The sequence below is a fragment of the Simochromis diagramma genome, unplaced genomic scaffold (genome assembly GCF_900408965.1).
Source record: "Simochromis diagramma unplaced genomic scaffold, fSimDia1.1 OVJJ01000205.1, whole genome shotgun sequence".
NCBI classification, from domain to species: domain Eukaryota; kingdom Metazoa; phylum Chordata; class Actinopteri; order Cichliformes; family Cichlidae; genus Simochromis; species Simochromis diagramma.
The window spans coordinates 8,918,805-8,940,040 of record NW_024386782.1 but is presented as its reverse complement, the minus strand read 5'-3'; the positions used below and the strand labels follow the sequence as shown (position 1 = coordinate 8,940,040).

Genomic DNA, 21,236 nt, shown 5'->3' with positions numbered 1-21,236 from the left:
CCAGACTGTGAGATTGTTTTTAGAGACGGATGGATGGAGTTTAAGAAAGAGTGCATTTATAGCACTTTGTTCCTGCAGGCCTGGTGGACTTTCCAGAATTCTTAAATGTTACCTTTTTTATATTTACGCTTTGTCATAGAGCTCTCTCAAAACTATGAAACTGATTTAAACGTCAATCTAAAGTCTGGTGTTTGATCCAATACAGAGATAAAATAGATCAAACCCGTTTGTTTCCATAGAGATCTACAGTATGTCTAAAGGTTGTAGGTCCTGGGAGCAGATCTGTGTCCCTGCTGTGCCTCTTACTACCTCAGATATTCAGGCAAGAATCGCTGCATTCAGCCCTGCCACATCTCCATGGTTACTGTGGGTCAGGAAGCATGGCACAAGAAAAACAACTTCTCCTCCCCATGAAAGTGTCTCTGTGTACACAAGTGGAAATGGGGACAAGAAGAAACCAGTTACTCTTTCAGCTTTGCACCTCTTGTTTCTATAAACCCAGAGAAAACCTGCCTGCAAAGACACAGTTTGAGTTTTTGGGGATGTCAGTGTGCCCAGACTGACTGAAATAAAGCTTTAGGTAATTGTTGGTGTAGGCGTTTAATTTGTAGCTACCGTTAAGTCTTATTTGCTGAACACCTGGGTGGGTATAAGGCCATACGAACAGTTCTGGTTACATTTCAACTACAATTGTAAGTATTTGTTACTTGAATGAACACCAACCCTTTTCCCTGTGATTTATTTCACGTGTTGCAGAAATTTTCTTTTAAACTTTTCAGAGCTGCTTTTTCTTTTCTTTTTTTTTCTTTTTTTTTTTTGCAGCTTTTCTCTCCATACTTATCCCTCCTTATGTTTATGTTCTTTTAAAATTAAAAAATGCATACCTTGACTCGGACTCTGTGCAGAAATGTGCTTTCTAACATTCTGTATTTCGTCTTACACAGAACCCAGGGAATATTCAGAGATCAACCATTTCGGAGTGGAGAGTTTGCCAGACCCCTCCATTAACTGCCACAGGACACAAAGTTCCTCATACTCTGCCTCTATTGTTGGGAGCCTTCAGCAGACAGACAGGTAGAGCTCTGACTTACACAAAAACTCCAAGCACCTTTTTTTTTTTTTTAGATCCTGTGTTAACACCAGCAGTAATAAAATGCTCCCTTAATCTGTTTTTCCCCAGTTCAAACAAGAACCAGCACTGGCCAGAGCATCCTGTCCTGAGCCACCACTCCTCTTTGAGTAGCTACCCCTCTGCAAGACAACCTCTGCCGCACTCCGTGTCACTGGACTATGGCCACCACTCTCCTCCCCTTAACCACCCCCACATCCACCCTGCCCCGAATGCTCACAGCTCTCCTCGAAGCAACCAGCGAAGCCGTATGGCTAACTATCCTCTCAACCGTAGTCCTGCTCGAAGCTTTGAGGAACAGGATGACTCATGTCTCGGCTATGGCGCAGACTGTCCAAACCTGGACAGGGATCTTTTACCCTCAATGGATGGGCAGAATCAGTTAGCACAAATGCAGCCTCCACTTCTGCCTGAAAAGAAGAGGACGTCAGATGGGGAGCATTCGCTGGGAACAGCCTCTCCAGCCCTCAGTGGATTCTCAAGTCCCCACAGTGGTAGCTCCCTGAGTATTCCTTTCCCTAACATCTTGCCTGACTTGTCAGCTCAGACGCCAGGCACAGCCTCACCTCTGCCAGGTAAGCTAGGGTCTGCTAAAGAAACTGAAAGCCTCGTGGGTGTCATACGGCTTGTTGAGTGATTTTTGTTGTTTTCTTTGTCTGTGTATTTTCCAGATGTGCTAGCCAACAAGCAGGTTACTGTAAAATTTGTGCAGGATACATCAAAATTCTGGTACAAGCCAGACATCTCAAGGGATCAAGGTAGGTGCCAAATGTAAACACTTTTTTTGTTAAGAAAATTCTCGAACTACTTCAATCATTGTTTCTCTCTCTTCAGCTATTTCAGTCTTGAAAGACAAGGAGCCAGGCTGCTTTATTGTGCGGGACAGCCACTCCTTCAGGGGGGCCTACGGTCTGGCTATGAAGGTGGCTACACCCCCTCCCTCAGTTCTTCAGCAGAACAAAAAAGGTATGGTACATGTGGGTGATTAAAAGACAGCATGAGCACTTCAACATTTGGGACAGACATATTTGCTGGCTTTTTATGTCTGTGTGTTAAATATTGAGTTAAAATCTGTGTGAATAACTTTGCGTAAGACACTGGAAGTGGGTGGAAGCGATTCTAATACAGAAATCCCAACAAGCAAAGCAATCCAACACTTAATTTTATTAAATTCAGTTCTGTTCAGTTCAGTTTTATTTATATAGCGCCAAATAGCAACAACAGTCACTTTAAGGTAAACACTTGGCAACAGTGGAAAGGAAAAACTCCCTTTAAACAAGGAGAAACCTCTGGCAGAAACAGGCTCAGGGGCGGCCATCTGCTGCGACCAGTTGATCGGTCCTTCTGCTTTGAATAATCGTGCAAAGGTAACCTAAAGCTCCCTTGGAATGCGCAATATACTTTAAGTGGATCATTCGGGTCAGTTTGTATTTGTATTGTACATAACACATACACAACATACATAAATATCTCTGGGAAATAAACATACATCACAGTATTACAGAATTTCATTGATAGTTAAGATATCAGAGATTGGTCCAGTGGTCTGGACAATCCTGGGAATGGTGCATAGCATAAGCACAGACAAAGCCATCTTCAGTTACAGCCCACTGTGTGCACCATCACAGTGGAACCTAAGAGTCCCTCTCTCCCTCTGCTTGTGAGTGAACTCCTGTCTTTCTGTTTCTCTCTCCTGGGCATCATCATCACGATGCCAAAGGGACCCCTATTGCCTGATACTCTTAGATGTACAGCTAACGTTTCACTCATTAACAAAAGATGTGCTGGGTCTGTAAGCCTGCTATAATCCCAGTGTCTTCTTGTGCAAGTGCACTTTCCCACATACTGTAACTCTCTTTCTGAGAAGTCTGCCAGTCCCACAACTGAAGTCAAAACAAGATTTTTGTTTGGTCATCAACTTCCTGGTTTGTTGGTTTAGCATATTTAGAAAATAGGCTAAAGTTTGTTTTGTTTTTTTCTTTGTTTGTTTCTTTGTGTTTTTTTGGTAACAAACACATAGTCTCTAGAGGACTCTGGTCAAACATTCTCTGGATTGTTTCCACATGTAAGGAAGTACTGACCGAGTTACAATACAGACCCAATTTTCTTATTTGGAAAAGGAAAGGAAAGAACACTAAACCGCACACAGTGTGTCAGGAAAAAGTCTGCTTATTCTGAGGGGCACAAAGGATGCCCTTATGCCCTGTCTGCAGTCCTTTCATGTGCCCCTCTCCCCGATTCACACCTGCCCTTTTGTTTGATTTCACCCTTCTTCAATCCAACAGCACCTGTGGTGACATCATGACACAAACCATCTCCAGACTTTGAGCTTTGGGTATTGTGACTGCTTATAAGTGTGAAACCCAACCCACTTTGTGGAGCAGGCTTTTCTCCAAGCTTTTGTATCAAGACATTCCTCACATACGCTCATCCAGCCCCTTCAGAAGAGCTTCTGTTGAATCATAATCCACCTAATCTCTCTAGAGAATGAATGTAGCAATTTAATGTGTTTGACGCAACACTTAAAGGCTGGGAAATTATGTGTGGTACTGAGATAACTGCTATGAGATGTTATGCAAGTCAGAGTAAGTGTAGAGCAGAGGTTAATTTGTTGGTTTGCATGCCACATAGAGCCCAATTTTATGTGAAGTGGGTCGGAAAAACCTTTTACTATAACTCATATGTTTATGTTCTTTTTTTTCTTTTTGTGTAAAGACGTTTCTGGAAAATGTTTGCATTTCTTTTTTTATTCAGAAAGAAAGAAAAAGTGATAATTAATGACTTCCCTGCAGTTTTCAAACTTGCCATAGGCCAGACAGGATTCTTGGGCAGGCTCCAGGGGCGCCAAGTTTTACACCCCCAATTGTAGATTTTCAAATACAAGAAAGTTTGCTGAAAAGAAAGTATACTATTCTAGCTAGTTACGTATTTCTTCTTTCTTTTTCTAACAGGAGGAGATTTGTCCAATGAATTAGTGCGCCACTTTCTGATTGAGTGCACACAGAAAGGAGTGCGGCTGAAGGGTTGCCCCAATGAGCCATATTTTGGTAAGACTTTTACATGGTTATCAAACATCAGTGACACCATCTGGATTTTTGGCTACACTACAGAAATTGCATTGTACCACCACCAGTAGAGGGCAGGAGAATTTCATGAACGCCAAATAATGATAGATCATAGACTGTGATAGACTGGAATTTACCCATACAGTGTTTCATGGTTTATGTCTGATTTCTGTGGCATTTTTTGTGTCCCACTTTCTTCAAATATAGCAACTATTGAATATATATAATCAAATTAAGTGTTACACTGATGAGAATTTTATTTTATCGTGGTGATAGAAGTTTTTCTCTGTTGTTTTTTCTCCTTCTTTTTCTTTTTTTTCTGACAGTTTGCAATTTTTCATGAAATCTTGCATTTTTTTTAATAAACATGTCATTAACCAAAACAGATTTATAACTAGAATTCTAATTTAATATGGTATTGTTTTACAGGAAGCTTAACCGCATTGGTCTACCAACATTCAATCACTCCTCTGGCCCTGCCCTGTAAACTTATCATACCTGACAAAGGTAGTATTCAAGTTGTGGCTACCAACATCTGCCTCTCTATGTTTAACTGTCTGCCAGCTTAGTGTTTTCATCTGCTGATGTAACTGTTGAGGGGTTTTTTGCTGGATAATCTCATTGTTTTCTTGTTCGCAGATCCTCTTGAAGATGTCATTGAGAACACCTCGCAATCAGTAACAAACTCTGCCGCTGAGCTGCTAAAACAGGGAGCAGGTAATCAGGTTTCTTATATCAGTTGCTATGAAAAGACACTGTCACAAACAGGTGGCCTGACTTAATACGAACGCTGACGCAATCTCTGTGTGCTGTTCTGTTGTAGAAATGAGCCATTTACCTTGTCCTGTTATTATGCCGTGTGTCACCGAATGCACTCGCTTTGCCGTTATTTGCGCTTTGCAAATCCAAGTGTAATTTTGAATTTGTCTGCTGCTGCAGCCTGTAATGTTTGGTTCCTGGGCTCTGTGGAAATGGAGTCACTAACCGGTGTCCAGGCAGTGCAGAAGGCCACCACTATGGTCCTAAACTCTAACGCTCCACCAACCTCCACTGTGGTTCACTTCAAAGTTTCTTCTCAGGGAATCACCCTCACTGACAACCAGAGAAAGTGAGTAAACATAGTTTTTGCATTCTTCATATATGCATAGCTTAGCAATTTCTTACCATAATTTTGCTTCTTTTAGGCTCTTTTTCAGGAGGCATTACAATGTCAATACAGTAATATACTGTGCTCTGGACCCTCAAGATAGAAAGTAAGTATTGTTGATTTAATGTGAATCCAGCCCAATTTTTACTCTTTAAGTGTGCACGTGTGTGTGTGTGTGTGGGGGGGGGGGGGATGATGATATGTGTGTATTCACATCATTTATGTTAATGAGAGTGTGGGGAGTGAGTTGGAGGGTGGGGTGGGCTGCTTTTAACTATGTAAAGCACTTTGTGCTACATTTTCTGTATGAAAAGTGCTTTATAAATAAAGATTGATTGATTGATTTAATGTCAAAACACATGCCCACTTGCTATTTGTGTTTCACTAGTTATTATAGAGAAGTATGTCAGTTGCATGTTGTGAATGGGTGATGGGTATTTATTTAATATGGTTTTCATTTTTTGACCACTTGAATCCCTCACACTACAAGTCGCACTGACTGGCCTTTATTCTCTAAAGTATCTAGGAAAATCCAAAATATGGCAAAAGATTAATTTAAATAACTTCATGCAAATCTAATTGACAAGTACTTTTGAATGTAAGTATTTAGGTGGATTCAGTGTAGCAAAAATGACACTATTATCCCTTTTTTACTTCCAATAGGTGGAAAAAAGATGGCTGCCCATCAGCAAGGTAAGTAGATAATTATATTTTTGCACAGAGACAATGAAAGCAGTTCTTTTTAAAGGTGCACTGCCTGTTTGAGGCAGATGACAGTAATGCTACTAACTACACTGCTCCTCCTCTGCAGAATCTTCGGCTTTGTGGCGAGGAAAACTGGCACTTCGACGGGCAACGTATGCCACCTGTTTGCTGAGCATGACCCCGAGCAGCCAGCAAGCGCTATTGTCAACTTTGTGTCAAAGGTGATGATTGGTTCACATAAGAGTAAGTAGAGGACAAAGCAGATCACTTGGACAGACGTTAGCAACGTCTAGAACAACGAATGAAAGACTGAGAGGCTGAAGAAAGGACTAAATATAATGACTCGAGATGGTGATGATCTGAATTTGAACTGAAAAACGTGCAAATGTAAAGTGATCACTGTACGAGGACATTCAGTGACACCTTTAATCGAAAAGTATAAATAACTTTTTTTTTTTAAATTTTGTTCCTTTCAGTGTATGAACTGTAAATTAGCTACATAACAAATAACAAAATCATTATCATTTTCACATTGTTTACAACTGTAATGTCTTACACAGTAATACAATCATTATTAACATATTTTAAGTTCCTCATACTAAAGCTGCTTTTCTTACTCATTCATAGCATTTTATGGACCAACCAAGAAAACCCTACATTGTTGTATGTTTCTCTCATATTTAACCAAAAAAGAAAGGAAAAAAAAAACTTCATGCAAGCATTCATTAAGATTTATTTAGTTGAATCTGATGTAGAAACATCTCATCTAACCAAGCAGGCAGGATTTCTCTGTGGATTTAAAAACATGCAAAAGCAGTGTTGCAAATGTGTATGATCTGGACTTTGTGCCTAACTTCATCACATGCATGATTATTTTATCTATGCAATGTAAATGTTGTTTTTGCTTCTTTTTTTTTTAACGTGTCGTTTTGTAAAATGTGCTGCATGTAAGTGGCTTTTTTGAAGGTGTTAAATCAATTTTGTCATAAGATGTATTGGAGTATGACCACTTTTAAAGCTGTCAACATTTTAATGAAAGTGTGAGCGTGCGTTTGCGTGTAAGAGTGTTTGAATGAGAGAAATTGTAGAAAGATATTTTAATGAAACCATAATATTCTTTTATTATATATATTCTGCTTTGACAGTAACTGATTAAAAACACATCAGTACTTTTGTAAATGGTACAAAAGACTAAGAACGTATGGTTACCTTGTAACCTCGGTTCTCTGAGTAAAGAGTCGATTGTCCCAATTCTAGGGCTGCTTGGAGATCAAATTATCAGTGATTTCACGCCAGCACAGGTGCTCTATAAGTGAGCCAGAGTGTCTGTCCACACGCCCTGAATAGCATTGGGATTATCCTTGTACATATCAAATATGTAACAAATTGAAGATTGAGATCAACACTGCAATCTTTCAGTGTCAAAAATAAAGCAGTATACACATACCCCCCCCCCCCCCCCCTCCCCCTTTTTTTATATTTATACTAAATGTGTAAAAGCACACATCCACACACAGGCTGCTATGTTACAAGAACAAATGCTGTTATTAAAAAGAAAACAAAGAAGAAAGAAAGAGGTCAGTGTTGGAATTTGCACAAATAGGTTTAGTGTGTAGCACACTCAGCTAGTCATCTGTCAATGATACACATTTGCTCCTGGAAAAATCTGTTTGTACTCCAGCTGATTGTTCACATTGTATAAACGACGATGACCATAGAAATGGATTTGTGTTGGGTGACCATTTTATCCAGAGAGGGATCGACAACCACACTAACAGCTGGTGTTATTCTTGCATCAAGTGCACGCTTATTATCACTTTCCATGACCTATTATGTGTACCTCATCCTTATCTCATTCAATACTGTGCCTCGGTGTAAAACATGCTACATGTGAACGGTTTATTTGTATATGGGCATTTCCATGTTTTTGTTGAGTTTGTAAATACTAAACATAATGAAACATTTATTTAATCTTGATCCACTAGATTCAGCAACTAGTGGGAGTATTAGCCTTGTACCCAGAGCTGTAAATATCAGGCTGTTTGTTGGTTTTTGCATGAACTGTAGCGGTGGTAGATTGAGTAATTGAATCCCTTTTATTAGAAAACGGTTAGCTCTGTCTTGTGTCCTTGTATCTCTGTGCTAAGCTATGCTGTGCAGCCTTATGTAAGTATAGAGACACCAGGATGGTAATATCTACCAGCAAAGGAGCAAATAAATGAAATTTGAATACACCGCTGTTGGTTGGCTTCAATCCAGTAAACAAATACATAAATAAATAGTTTAGAATTATTAGGAGTAACTTTGTAAATGTAATGGTATTGGTATTGTGACATTTGAAATATATTGAATACATTTGAATATTATGAGTTCGTCATAACTGCAGGGAGGCTGCAGATGAATGCTGCTAAAACAAAGACTCTAAGCACAATTCCAGCTTTTCAGGTCTTAGCAACATCAGCTGAACTGATAGCTAAGGCATTTTAGCTTTAGGCTTCTATATAAACATTTCACTGTATTTGGTATCTGGCTATTTTCTCAGAAAATAAATAAGTAAAAAAAGGCTGTGGACCCAGTAAATTTATTTTATCAGTGGAAATAAATGGTATACAATCAGAGATCAGTGTATTAGGTACACTGTGTTGGATCCCCTTAAATTTCAGAGCTGTTTTAATTCTTATTAACATGTCCATGCTAACATGATAGTGTCACACATGTACTATGTGACGCTACATTATGCATTTGATAATGTACATTGTTAAATGCACATCCGTGATTTAAATCTCCTGTTTCAGCACATTCCAAACTTGCTCTATTTGATTGAGGTCTGGTGACTGTAGGCCAGTACACCAGTTTGACTGTGTGGCGATGGTTGATGAGTGAACCCAAAAGCAGACGTGTGAAAATCAAAGCTTAACTTAAACCAAGAGTGAGCCGTTTATTTAGGCTGAGTGATACAAAAGAAAAGGAAGGAGGACACTAAAGCAAAACTAACCGGAATACACTGGGAAAACTAAATACCTGAACATGACACATGAAAAAAAAACAGCAGAATAGTGAACAGATGACCTGACCAAAGATGAATGACAACTCACAAAATACACAAAAGTGTGACGAGGGAAGAGGAAACACACGGGGAACACAGCTGGGGCAAATAAACATAATGAAAGAGGAGGAAGCAAAACTAAACACACAGGACGTGATACTATCAAAATAAAATGGGAAACACGCAGACTAAGACACACAGACTTGACACTGGAACACCGAAGCAGAAACGAGAGACGAAAATACTGACATGACTGGATGCGGAGAACAAGGAGTGAGAGACATGGAGTGACGAGAGGGAGCAAGGGACACGGAAGGAAATGGAGAGGGACATGATGGGCTTGGGGAGAACATACATCAACGCACAACTCAGACAGGGGAGACATGGAATGAGACACAAGGAGGGGAACAAGTAAACAGAAAAGGGAGACAAGACGTAAGGACAAACGACATCTAAAAGAAATGCTCAGTGGATACTAAGAAGCCCAAAGTGTGCCAAGGAAACAACCCCTACACCATTACACCACCAGCGCCTGAACCATTGATATAGTTGATTCATGTTTTCATGTAGCTTACACTGAATTCTAGTCCCATCATCTGAATGTTAAAGCAGAAATCGAGACTCAGACCAGGCTCCATTTTTCCAATCTTCTGTTGTGAGCCTGTTCAAATTGTAGCCTTTTCTGTTTTTAGCTGAAAGAAGTGGAACCCTGGAATGGCCCTAAGCTGCTGCAGTTCATCTGCTTAGAGTTGGTGTGCTCTTTCTCTGTGTCCTTCACTTTGCTAAGGCCTAATTACAGCTTTGGACTGCCTCAGGGGCCAGATCAACAAGATATTTTGGCCTAGAGGGCGACCGTGGCGCTGTGGAAGCGCATCTGTAACCGGAAGGTCGCCGGTTCGATCCTCGGGCTCTCTGTCCTGGTCGTTGTGTCCTTGGGCAAGACACTTTACCCTACCGCCTACTGGTGATGGCCAGAGGGGGCGATGGCGCGATATGGCAGCCTCGCTTCTGTCAGTCTGCCCCAGGGTAGCTGTGGCTACAACTGTAGCTTGCCTCCACCAGTGTGTGAATGTGAGAGTGAATGAATGAATGAATGAATAATGGAATTGTAAAGTGCTTTGGGTGCCTTGAAAAGCGCTATATAAATCCAATCCATTATTATTAGAGAACTGCTGCTAACTAGATATGTTGTGTTATTTGGACCATTTTCTATGATGGTCCACCAGCGATGATTGTTCAAGAAATTTCTAGTATATTGGTTGTTTCTGAAGCAACCAGCCTGTCTGGCACCAACAATTGTGCCACGTTCAAAGTCACTTAAATCACCTTTTTGCCATTTTCAGATGCTCATTTTGAATTTCAGCAGGTTGTCTTCCCCGAGTCTACATGACTACATTGGACAGTTGAACCTATTAAAGTGGACACACTGTGTATGATTCATGTCAATCTGTGGCCAGCAGAGGACACTAGCGACACAAAACCTTTGTGACTGTGAAAGTCCCAAGTCAACATCACCTTTGTTGTTTTAGAGCAAAACAGGCTAGCAATTATTACACACTGAAGTGTAACACCACATCTTTTGATGCGTCTGACACACAAATGTCTGTATCATCATCATCATCAACTTTATTTATAAAGCACTTTAAAACAACCACAGCTGACACAAAGTGCTGTACATTGGAACTGTAAAATAAAATTACATGAGATATAAATAAAAACCAAATAAAAGAAGAGTGAAATCATTAATTAAATAACTACTTCAATTAAAAGAGAAACTAAGTCTCACTGAGGTTAAAAGCCAAGGAATAAAAGTGGGTTTTAAGACGTGATTTAAAAGTGGACAGTGAAGGGGCCTCTCTAACGTGCATGGGCAAATTATTCCATCACTGTAGAGTGTGAATGCACCTTTCTTACCTGTTGCGTGTGCACATATCCAATGCACATGTCCACCCTCATTTACAAAGTGCACTAAAAGAGTTTCTTCCCTCCAGGCAAGCCTAGGCAGGTTGCTCTTAAGGTGCAGAGAGGGAATAAATTTGCAGAGATAAGAAGGAGGAAAGGTGTGCAGTGAAGGACCCCTCCACCCACATTACTGTGTGTCTGCAGGTGGTGAAAGTGAAGAATTCCCGGGGAGGGCAGGAAGGAAGTGAAGGCCCAGTTGTGGCGACTGCATAGAGCCCATCTTCCTCTGTTATTTAGTGTGGAGTGGTCTTGAAATAAAAGGAGCAGGGGAAAGTCCAGAGAAGCAACCAACATTATCAGATTACAAAGGAAACTGTCAGGAGAAACACCATTTCACATGGGAAAAATAAGTGTGTGTTAGCATGTAAGATATGTAGGTCTAATGCAGCAATAATTTCCCATTAAGATTAATTAATACATCTTTACATTTACTATTCCCAGGCTATGTTTTATTATATAAGAATGGCTAAAACCAGACACTACATGTGGGTTTCTTTGTCAACTTTCTGAAGCTATAAGAACTAGTTGACCTTATGGGGAAAAAACAACTATAAGAAACAATGATGAAGATTAAGTCACATAGGTTATCCTTCTCCCAGCAAATACCAGCTTTGCAATAACCCCTTACAGATTTACACCAGCCTCTCCAAATTTCATTTTGCAGATAATTTGGAGGCCTTGTTTACCCGGCTGACAGAACTAGTTCTCATTCCTCGATCACCCCAGTTCTGCAGCTTTTTTACAGCCACTTAATTGGCGGGGCAGGGCCCATCTCTTTCCTCTGAACCAGAACAAAGGTTTGTGGACAGAAATAGAAACTGGATTCTGGGATGGCTGCACAATTTGAGGCCCATGCTTGGCTTTCAGCAGAGGCCAAAACCTGGAGAAAACTGTAGGCTTTCATAACGCTTGTTAAATTGAGGTAAGTCCAGGTCACATTGAGATGACAAACAAGTAGATCACTTCATCATAACTCGTAATGTTACTAACGTAATATTGGTAGTAGGTTGAGTCTGTGGCATCACAGCGCTCATACATGCGTGGTGAAACTGGGCATACTCCAAGGTCATTGATTGAGACTGTGGAGGGGTTTCAGTTAGGTCATGGTCTCCGAACAAGAAACAAAAAACTGTGGGATAAAGAGCTTCCTCCGTGGTGTAAATTTGCATTTACAACAGGGTTTTAGAATTTGTGCTAATTGGATGATTGTGGTTTCCAACATAGACTCATCTACCCAAACTACCTCAAAACCAAAAGCACATTTGTTTGTAGATTAATGCATGATTTCTACTACTTTGCAATTTTAATTTTAATGACACATGTCCAAGTCACATTTGAATATCTGTTTCTTGTCATATAACAGTAGTGAGAAACAAGAGAGAGGTATTTTACACATGTGGGAAAATGTGCCTAAGATGTATGAATACATGTTCAACTATCCTCATAAGTCTAAGTGAGACAGAGACATAGGAAGTGTAACTGTCTTTGGGGGGACTTGGGGTCAAATTGAGTGGCGCCACTCACAGCCCACTTCCGACTACTCTGTAATCCGTCAGGGTGAGTGCTGAGAGTTCCTCTCTCTTTCTCTGTGTCCTTCACTTTGCTTAGGCCTAATTACAGCTTTGGACTGCCTCAGGGGCCAAGCCTCCAGAAACAGGGACCACGATAGACCACTCCAACAAAAAAAGAAAGAAAGAAAATGATTAACTGGCCTTGGAATTAGATGAAAGCTGGCCTCTAGTTTGTTCGCCATTCGACCAACATCTAATAATCACATAATAGCTGAAGCTATGTATGGGTCCAGGTCAGAGCAGAATCAAAGAGAAACAATTATCATATTAATCACTATAGAGACTCCAATTTATCTGTGATCTTAGTCGGCTCAAAAAGCTCTCAGACAGAAGCAATTACATGACAGACAGTCATGAGACCATTCAGGGAAAAGAATAACTTTAAATGTACCAGACTTGTCATGTGATCTGCAACCGCCTCATTCCTCTCCTACTCCAGCACACCTCCACACTGTGTGTATTCCACACACTCTCTCCACAAGCACAGACGCACTGGACCCTGACAAGCAAAAATAGGGAAAGGGTTGTTTTGTGTTTGAGAGTGAGGGACACACACACACACACACACACACACACACACACACACACACACACACACACACACACACACTCTCTTACATTGTTCTTCTGGGCTAACTCAGGCATGTTTTGCAGATATCCATCTGATTACAGTACGTGATTTATTTATCTATGAATGTTGGTACTGCACATTCCTTTGCTTTTACTTCCTTACATCCTTTAAGCTACTAAAAGAGCTGCTGTGTTAAAATGCCAAATACAATACCAGAGATAATCACAAGAAGAATTATGAAAATAGCTGTGGAGAAAATTTTGGTATAACTTATGTAAAGGTTTTAAAGTGAAATAAAACCTACTTGTTTTATTATAGATTATATTTACTTGTGGGAAGTGGTGCATTATGGCTAATGTGAGCTACAGTCTGGTTGCTGGAGCTAGTGCAGCCCAGTCTGAGGTCTTCAAGCAAGTGTATCTGATTTGTCCAAATCGTCTTAAAACAGTGGAAAATTGCTCCATAGTACCATTTGACAAGCTGTTGCAGCTGGCCATAGTTGCCTCTGACAGCAGGTTATGTTAAACACATGTACAGTAATATCCTGTGTGTGCAAACGTACATTCTTCACACTCCCTCTTTATTGAGAGGCTGCTCTGCGAGACGACATTCCTCCAGTACATTACTCTTAGTCTCCTCTGCTATGCTGAATATGCACAGGTGGCTGAGAGACCCCCTTTCAAAGAGCTATGAGTAGAGGAAAGGGCGGAAAATCAGCAAGCTTTTTCTTTTTTCAGCATATGAACCAAATGTTTTGCATTCCAGAGAGCACTGCTCTGCTGTAGGCCTGTCTGTTAACAAATGGCAGGGCTGGTTGGCAATGGATTTGACACTGACTTCTCAGAAATGTAAAAAATACAAAAAAACCCAAAAACCCTGAACTGTACACCTCAACTCTGCTGCTGTTATTCTGTTGAGGTATTTTGGACAATTTCTGCTATGGTATTTGCTCTCTCATCTGTAACCAATAGTGGACCTAAAAACACCACAGATGTAATTACTCAGGAATTTTCTCACTTACATGTGTGGTATGCGTCCTTATTTTAAGGACTGCTTTGTAGCGGAGACAAATGACCGGGACGGAACCAGCTATGTCGCCCATACAAACAAGTCAAGAGACAAATACATGGCTGTACGTGTGAGGAGCAGGTACACAAGGTAGACTTTTTGCATGACACAATAACACCGAATAGCAGATGGGATCCTTAATTATATTTATGGAATGTTTTACTTCATGCACATAGAAGCAAAACAACAAGTTAAACAAAAATGATAAGTTTACTGTTATTCATAATATTTCTAAAGATGATGTATAGTGTGGGGAAAGCACTATGGTGCAGTGTTTGGCACTAGTGGCTCACAGAAGAAAGGTTCTGGTCAGGTCAGGTCTTTGCTGTACCCAAAATCAGCCTTGGACATGCAACTCTACTGATAAGTGAATGAAATCAGTGGATGTGAATTATTATGCATTATCTGCACAAGGAAGTTCATCATTGAGCAGTATTTGATAAATGAATATGGTCAATGTGCAGCTAATGCACACAGCATATGCATCTAGTCTGTGTAGTCTGTGAAGTATAAAACGAAATTTAAAAACAGAGAGACAAATATATATATATATATATATATATATATATATATATATATATATATATATATATGCCACCACTGATTTTGGTTATTCTTTAATATTTTAGACCTCAGGGTGTACTGTTTGCATAAATAATAATTTAATAATACATAATAATATATCAAATAATATACTAAAATTTGTAACTGTTTGATTGTTTATAATGTAGGCCTTTAAATTATTTACAAAGCATTTGGATCACCCTATTGGACACCTTTGCTCTACTGGAACAAAACGTTAAGTGCAGCTATGTGACCTTTTACCACGTAAAAGAACGGAAAGAAACAAATGATTCTGACTTTTCAATGTTAAATAGCGTTTAGTAGTAAGTGTTGATGAATTACTGTAAAAGTCGAAGAGGCACATTGTAATAATAATGCTTGACACACATGACAACTGGCTCCCCCTATGGATTAAGGCGAACATAGCAGATTGCTGAGTTTCCTCTCGTGTGGGGACTTAAGACTTTATATGCACCGTCAGTAAACTGCAAATATGTATGTGTTTGATTAGTATTTAATTTATTTTTGTGTAACATCATTAGTACCGTGCTTCTAATGCTCTTGATTACATTTTGAATATTCCTTTTTTTTTTTAAAGATCTCAACTACATTGTTCACTTAAAAGTCATGAGTGAGAGGGTGAAGGAAATAAATGCCTTGGCCTGTGATTTTCTTTTTTTCCTTTTTAATGTTATTTAATATCTGTCTTAAAGAGCCACACCTTAAATCTTGCCTTGCTTTTCAGCAAAACCCCAGCATATTTCTCTGATGTCTTGAAGGAATAACGGAGTAGACGCAATTCATCAGCACACCACAAGCTATTCGGGGGTGTGACTACAGTCATTGGGGTCTATATATTGAGATGTTTTGTCCGCTGTCTTTATGTGAATGGGAGAGAAGCTGCCCAGTGAAAAGTCCCCACGGCAGGACAGCGCACCTCCTCACTTCATTCGCTCTCAGACACAGCACCATGGATTCCTGTTTTCGCGCACTTTGCATGACTTTTGTCCTGGCAACGTTCACCTGGAGGTCAGGTGCGTTCGGACCTGTTATCAGATGCGAACCATGTGATCCTGCTGCACGGCTTCTGTGCAAACCTTTACCCAAGGACTGCTCGGAGAAGGTCCGCGAACCGGGCTGCGGCTGCTGCATGACTTGCGCGCTGAGTTTCGGCCAGCCGTGCGGCGTGTACACCGGGAGATGTGGCTCCGGCCTGATTTGTCAACATCAACCCGGTGAAACGAAACCTCTGCAGGCTCTGCTGGAGGGACGGGGTATTTGTGCAAACGCTACTAACAAGAGACAAACTACCAGACCAACAGTGCCAGTCAATGAGCTACCAGGTAATTCATCAGCGTGAGTGTTTATACCTCAAAGTGCGCTCTTTTATACACCTTACGTATCACTGGTTAATGACCACAATTTCGGTAGTTGCAGAAGAACTGGTAAATCTTTGCCAGTGGTCGTCGGGCAATGTAAGAATTACCAGATGTTGTATAAAAAGAGAAAACTTTTTTCTTTTAGCAATAAAAATCCAGCTAATATGTGAAAACACTTTGATGTGTTTAAAACGTCTTTACATCAGAGGAACGAAGGTGGTGGATAAGGCTTTAAGCAGTGAGCACTGGAGAGATTTCGATTGTGGAAAGAAGAAGTGCCTCTTTGTGCCGCAGAGGGAAGACTTGAACCCTCCCTGAATTCATTGTAAAGAATTCAGGTCAGATAAATGTTAAAGCCTAGCCTGCATCTTCAAGGTTGCATGGTTTCTAGTTTGTACTTTCGAATCAAATCAAATTAAAAAAACAAAAAAGTCAAGGTTTTCTAAAGTTTTTCAGAAGATGCTTTTAAAGCACACAATACCCACGTCCCTCCCCTGAACCCTAGCCTGTTGAAAAAATGTGAAATTAACACTCTGCTATGTTTGTTTATAAACACATTTTTATGTTCACAATTTTTTAGCAGAGAATGCTGATACTCAGGATGAAGAGCGCAATTCCACTGATCCGGGTGTTCAGACCACTACGTACAGCACCCACAGACCTATTGGACCATTTAAGCCTCCACTTCACCCTTTCATCCCCCCAGACATCCTGAGACGGGAACAACAGAGAAGAACCCAGTTCTTTAAAACGGGGGAGCTACCGGGACCACTCGTCACAGATCAACAAAACTCTCTAGAGACCAAGCGGGAGCCCGAGTATGTAAGTACCACAACCAATATTTTTTCTGTCTTCAGAGCACACTGGAGGAATGTTTTTCTCTTCTTCCTCTGTGCTTTGGTGTTTTTTTTCCCCCTGCGGGTGATGAAATGCTTTGGGTAGCAGTGCTGACGTTTGGCAGAGATTGTGAGCCAGTAGAATGGCATGGCAGCAAGCGGGTGCCATAGCCCTGCGGCTGACCTGGGTCAGGCGGTTGTTTGGCCACAAGGCGTCCGCGTGCCGGCTATACTGAGAGCCAGCGAATGATGGATTGGCTTATGTGAGTGCCTGTTGGGAAGCCCTGCTGCTATTTTGATCTTCTCTTTGGCCCGAGAAGTGAGCACACTGTAGTAATGGGCTTTGACTGGCTGTTCTGATTAGTGACTTGAGTACTTGGACTTGAGGACAAGCCTTTTGACTTCGTCTTTGAGCTGTTTGAATTCACTTTAGCCCCCCCAGTCTTTGTGTAAGACTTCTAAGCAGCTTTGGCAAACTGCTAAACCTTCACAAGCCAGATGAATTCATTCCTCATCTGCCACCTCTTTCATATTGCAGCCACCATTGTTTAGGTATTACAGCAAGGCAGCGTGAGTCAGCTTTATTAAAGTGTTAATTCACCAAAACATTAATGTCAAAAACCCACTGCCAAATGGCATTGCTAATGAGGAAGTATAAACGCTTTATTCGCTTTTTATCTGTCTTCAAAATAAAACTATAGAATTTCTGATGTTAAAGGAAGGTACTAAAAACTGGTGATGTCTTCATTCACAGGGTCCCTGCCGAAGAGAGATTGAGAGCATTCTCAGCAACCTCAAGATCTCCAACATTCTCAATCCCCCGAGGTTTCCGCATACCAAACTGTGACAAGAAGGGCTTCTATAAGAAAAAGCAGGTGAGAAAAAGTATACCTAATAATTTGATATTTGAGTGTTTTAGTAGTGCAGTGGTTCTCAAGCTTTTTCTGGCAGGCCTCAGTACAAAAGCCAAAAGAATGCTTGCACCCCACACCCTACAGTGTTTATCGACATTTAACAATCTAAAAGAATTCAAGATGAATTTTACTTTTAAAAAAATGTCAGTGCAGTTTCATCAGCAAACACATCACAGTCAGTCTTCTTAGTTTCTCCTAGTTGTTTGTGCCCATCACCAGTGGCTCATTGCCCCCCTAGTGGGACCTGCCCAGCAGTTTGAGAATCATTGGCTTAGTGCATCCTTATTCAGTGGACACGAAGGGCTGTGCATTATTTCACGATCTGCTTAATGCAAACTTGGTTACGGAATCAAAATGCTGTAAAAAGGAAATCAGCATTTGCAGAGTACATTCATAATGATTACAAGACGAATGACTCAAACTTAAGGTCTCCTGCAGCCCAATTACAGATTTGTTGCTGTCCTCGTGTATTCATTGGTAGTTATTAGAGCCTCATCATTGCACCACCACACCAGTGAGGTATACCCTAGCCACTGGCTCTGGAAACTGGAACCACAGGGACCAAACCCCAGCGGGGTTGACGGCAGGGACGATGGCCATTTAACGGAAACCCTCCCAGGGAGACAGACGTCAAGGTGGCCGCCGGCACCCCATGTGCTTGCCCCATAATTGCTGGACTTTTGAGAGGCAGACACAGAAATAGAGCCGAAGCCATCCCAACGCTCACATGGTTCACCCACGATCGGGTTGTAATAAATGAGTGGTTCTGACGCATTCATATGGAGGCACTTAGGGCTCCCGCGCCACTGCATCACAGAGGCAGCTTCCCCTATTACATAGCAGTCCCTCCCGCTTAATAGAAGTGTTCTTCTTGACCTGCAATCATCTCATAACCAGCCTTACAACGCCAGGCTCATTGTCTTTGTTTATGCAGAACGGACCTTCTGCACCGCGCTAAGCCTTTAGGCACTGAAGGAGTGGCAGAGATGTTGTGGTGTTCAGTTGAATTTGAACACTCGGATGACTCTAAGGGAAAACAGCTCTTGTTACAATGATTATTAACAGTAAATGCCTCTTAGAGGGAACATAACAAACTACCCAATAATGATTTTGGTGTTGAAGAAGATGCATTTATAAAAATAAATAAATCAATTGAGTGTACTTAAGATTTTGATTAATGTATTTGTTTCCCCAATAGACAGCCTGCGTTTTTTTTTTTGTTTTTTTTTTAACTTGCCGCCAAAATTTATGGTTCACTAAGAATTTTTCATTCATCATGATAAAGACTGTTTATGAAACTCTCCACCTAAGATCAGACCTAATTGAGTAAGGACGTCTCCCCGCGTGACCAGTCTCTTCTGTGCAGCAGCAGTACAGTTGCTTTAGCCCTTGAAATGAATGGCTGTATGTTTAACTAGAGTGGAGGTTGACCTTTAGTAAAATTGGCAGTAAAATAACAGCCCTTGGGTAGCTCCACAGACTCTGTAAGTCATTTGTAGTAGGCCTACCCATAATTTGGAGCTGTGGGGTATAATCAGCAACAGATGATTCGTACTGGCCACCAGCTTCTGAAAATAGATCTTGGTTCACAGTTGTTCACAAACGGGACTAAGCAAATATTTTACCAGGTTTCTGTTTACCTTAAAGGTCTCTATATGTGTGTGTAACAGGAGGTAGACCATAAAAGCAGCTCAAAATACCACAGCGTGTTGGATAGCAAAGGCTCAGCACAATCTGACCATTAATGCCTCTTAACTATGCTTTTCTGCTTCATTGACTAAAGTGGCCTGTTATCCATAATGCTTCATATTCAACCGGATTTGTACATTCAGCTTTCCCACCTCCCCCCCACCGGTCTTCCCTCGCTTCACCTTGTTCTCTCCTTCACTTTCAGTGCCGTCCTTCCAAAGGCAGAAAGCGAGGCTACTGTTGGTGTGTGGACAAATATGGGCAGCCTCTGCCAGGTCTTGATAGAAGGGAGCGAGGAGATACCCAGTACTACAACTCTGACAGCCAATAGGAGCAGAGCAGGATGGGAGGGAGGGAGGCTGGGACTGAACGGCAAGAACTGTAAACAAATGGAGAAACCGAGGATATTGGAAGAGAGGTCAAGAGATGGCTCAGCCGATATATGGATGTTTGCTATTTCTAACTGTTGCCTGTGGGACCTTTTTCTGAGGCACAGCGCAGAGCGCAGCAGAAGAGTACCGGGTAGAAAAAGCCTGTAGCCTCTGTACATGGATGGATTCTTCATAACCTGTTTGTCTCAGACTCAACCCGGACACCTTTTGGAATAATGTTACACTTAAAGAAACTATCTCAGAGGCCTTATTCTGATTTTAAAGCACAAAGACATGTCACAAGCAGTGATAAGAGAGCTCTTCATTTACGCACAATTAAATGGCATTGCATATGTGTAAATGCTTGTGATTTGTAATCATTATTTGTATGCTTGTGATTTGTTATAAAGCCATTGTGTTTTGTCTTGACAATGTATGTATATTTGAATAAGTAAGCATGCAGTGATTTAAGTATGAACTCCTATTTGTATGAATTCCATTATTCCGGTTGCTTCCTGCTCCAAGTAGGGAGTTGGTTGGGACCGTGCAGCTCAGACAACACAGCGCATAGAAAGTTATTTTTTACTCTGGGTCTCACGCCACAGAAAAAGAGATTTTGTTTCATGATCTGTACTGTGTGTGCGTGTGTGGGTTTTTTTTGTTTGTTTGTTTGTTTTGTTGTCGCTTTGCATAAGCTGAATATAAGAGATAAGGGGTCCTTACAGTTATCTCCAGTCTCTGTGTAGCCAGTGATATTTTTTTAGCACTTGTCTTGGATTAAGTGGTCAGTTTAAATATGCTGTTTGCATGTACAATGCAACCCTCAGAAGTCTATTTTTACTTAATAAAGGCAGTATAAAGTTATCCAAGTATTGTTGTTTTTAATGTTTTGTAGATAGACACAAAACAAAACTCCTTTGTGATAAAATAAGATTTTATTAAGATGGACATCCACAGAATTAGAGTATATACAACAAACCCAATAATGGAAAAAGCAGCATTCCAGGGCAATTAGCATTCAGTTGAAACTGGATCTACTGCACATAGCTACAACAACAAACAAATCTTTAAACACAAGTGAATGATAATAAATACTAGAGTAGGTAGTCAGATAAAGAAAAGGTCAAATAAAGTCCCTAATGTGAGAAGATGTAGCTGAGAAGAGGTCTCAGAAATCCTCTGCTCAAACTGTGGACCTGCAGAGACCAGCAGAGGTAGA

General features: G+C 40.8%; 1 protein-coding gene and 1 pseudogene across 1 annotated transcript in view; both read left to right on the top strand.

The window, feature by feature from the left end:
• The window catches only part of LOC120727232 (tensin-3-like), a 31,988-nt gene extending 23,708 nt beyond the window's left edge, over window positions 1-8,280 (top strand). The window contains exons 17-27 of the mRNA XM_040021442.1: window positions 945-1,074; window positions 1,181-1,704; window positions 1,801-1,887; window positions 1,964-2,095; window positions 4,081-4,176; window positions 4,624-4,701; window positions 4,834-4,911; window positions 5,134-5,302; window positions 5,379-5,447; window positions 6,005-6,034; window positions 6,153-8,280. Of these exons, the coding sequence (XP_039877376.1) occupies window positions 945-1,074; window positions 1,181-1,704; window positions 1,801-1,887; window positions 1,964-2,095; window positions 4,081-4,176; window positions 4,624-4,701; window positions 4,834-4,911; window positions 5,134-5,302; window positions 5,379-5,447; window positions 6,005-6,034; window positions 6,153-6,297 (1,538 nt within the window). The 3' untranslated portion in view covers window positions 6,298-8,280. The remainder of the gene's footprint in view (window positions 1-944; window positions 1,075-1,180; window positions 1,705-1,800; window positions 1,888-1,963; window positions 2,096-4,080; window positions 4,177-4,623; window positions 4,702-4,833; window positions 4,912-5,133; window positions 5,303-5,378; window positions 5,448-6,004; window positions 6,035-6,152) is intronic.
• Window positions 8,281-15,503: 7,223 nt separating this feature from the next.
• On the top strand, window positions 15,504-20,881 carry LOC120727183 (annotated as a pseudogene).
• The last annotated feature ends 355 nt before the right edge of the window (window positions 20,882-21,236 follow it).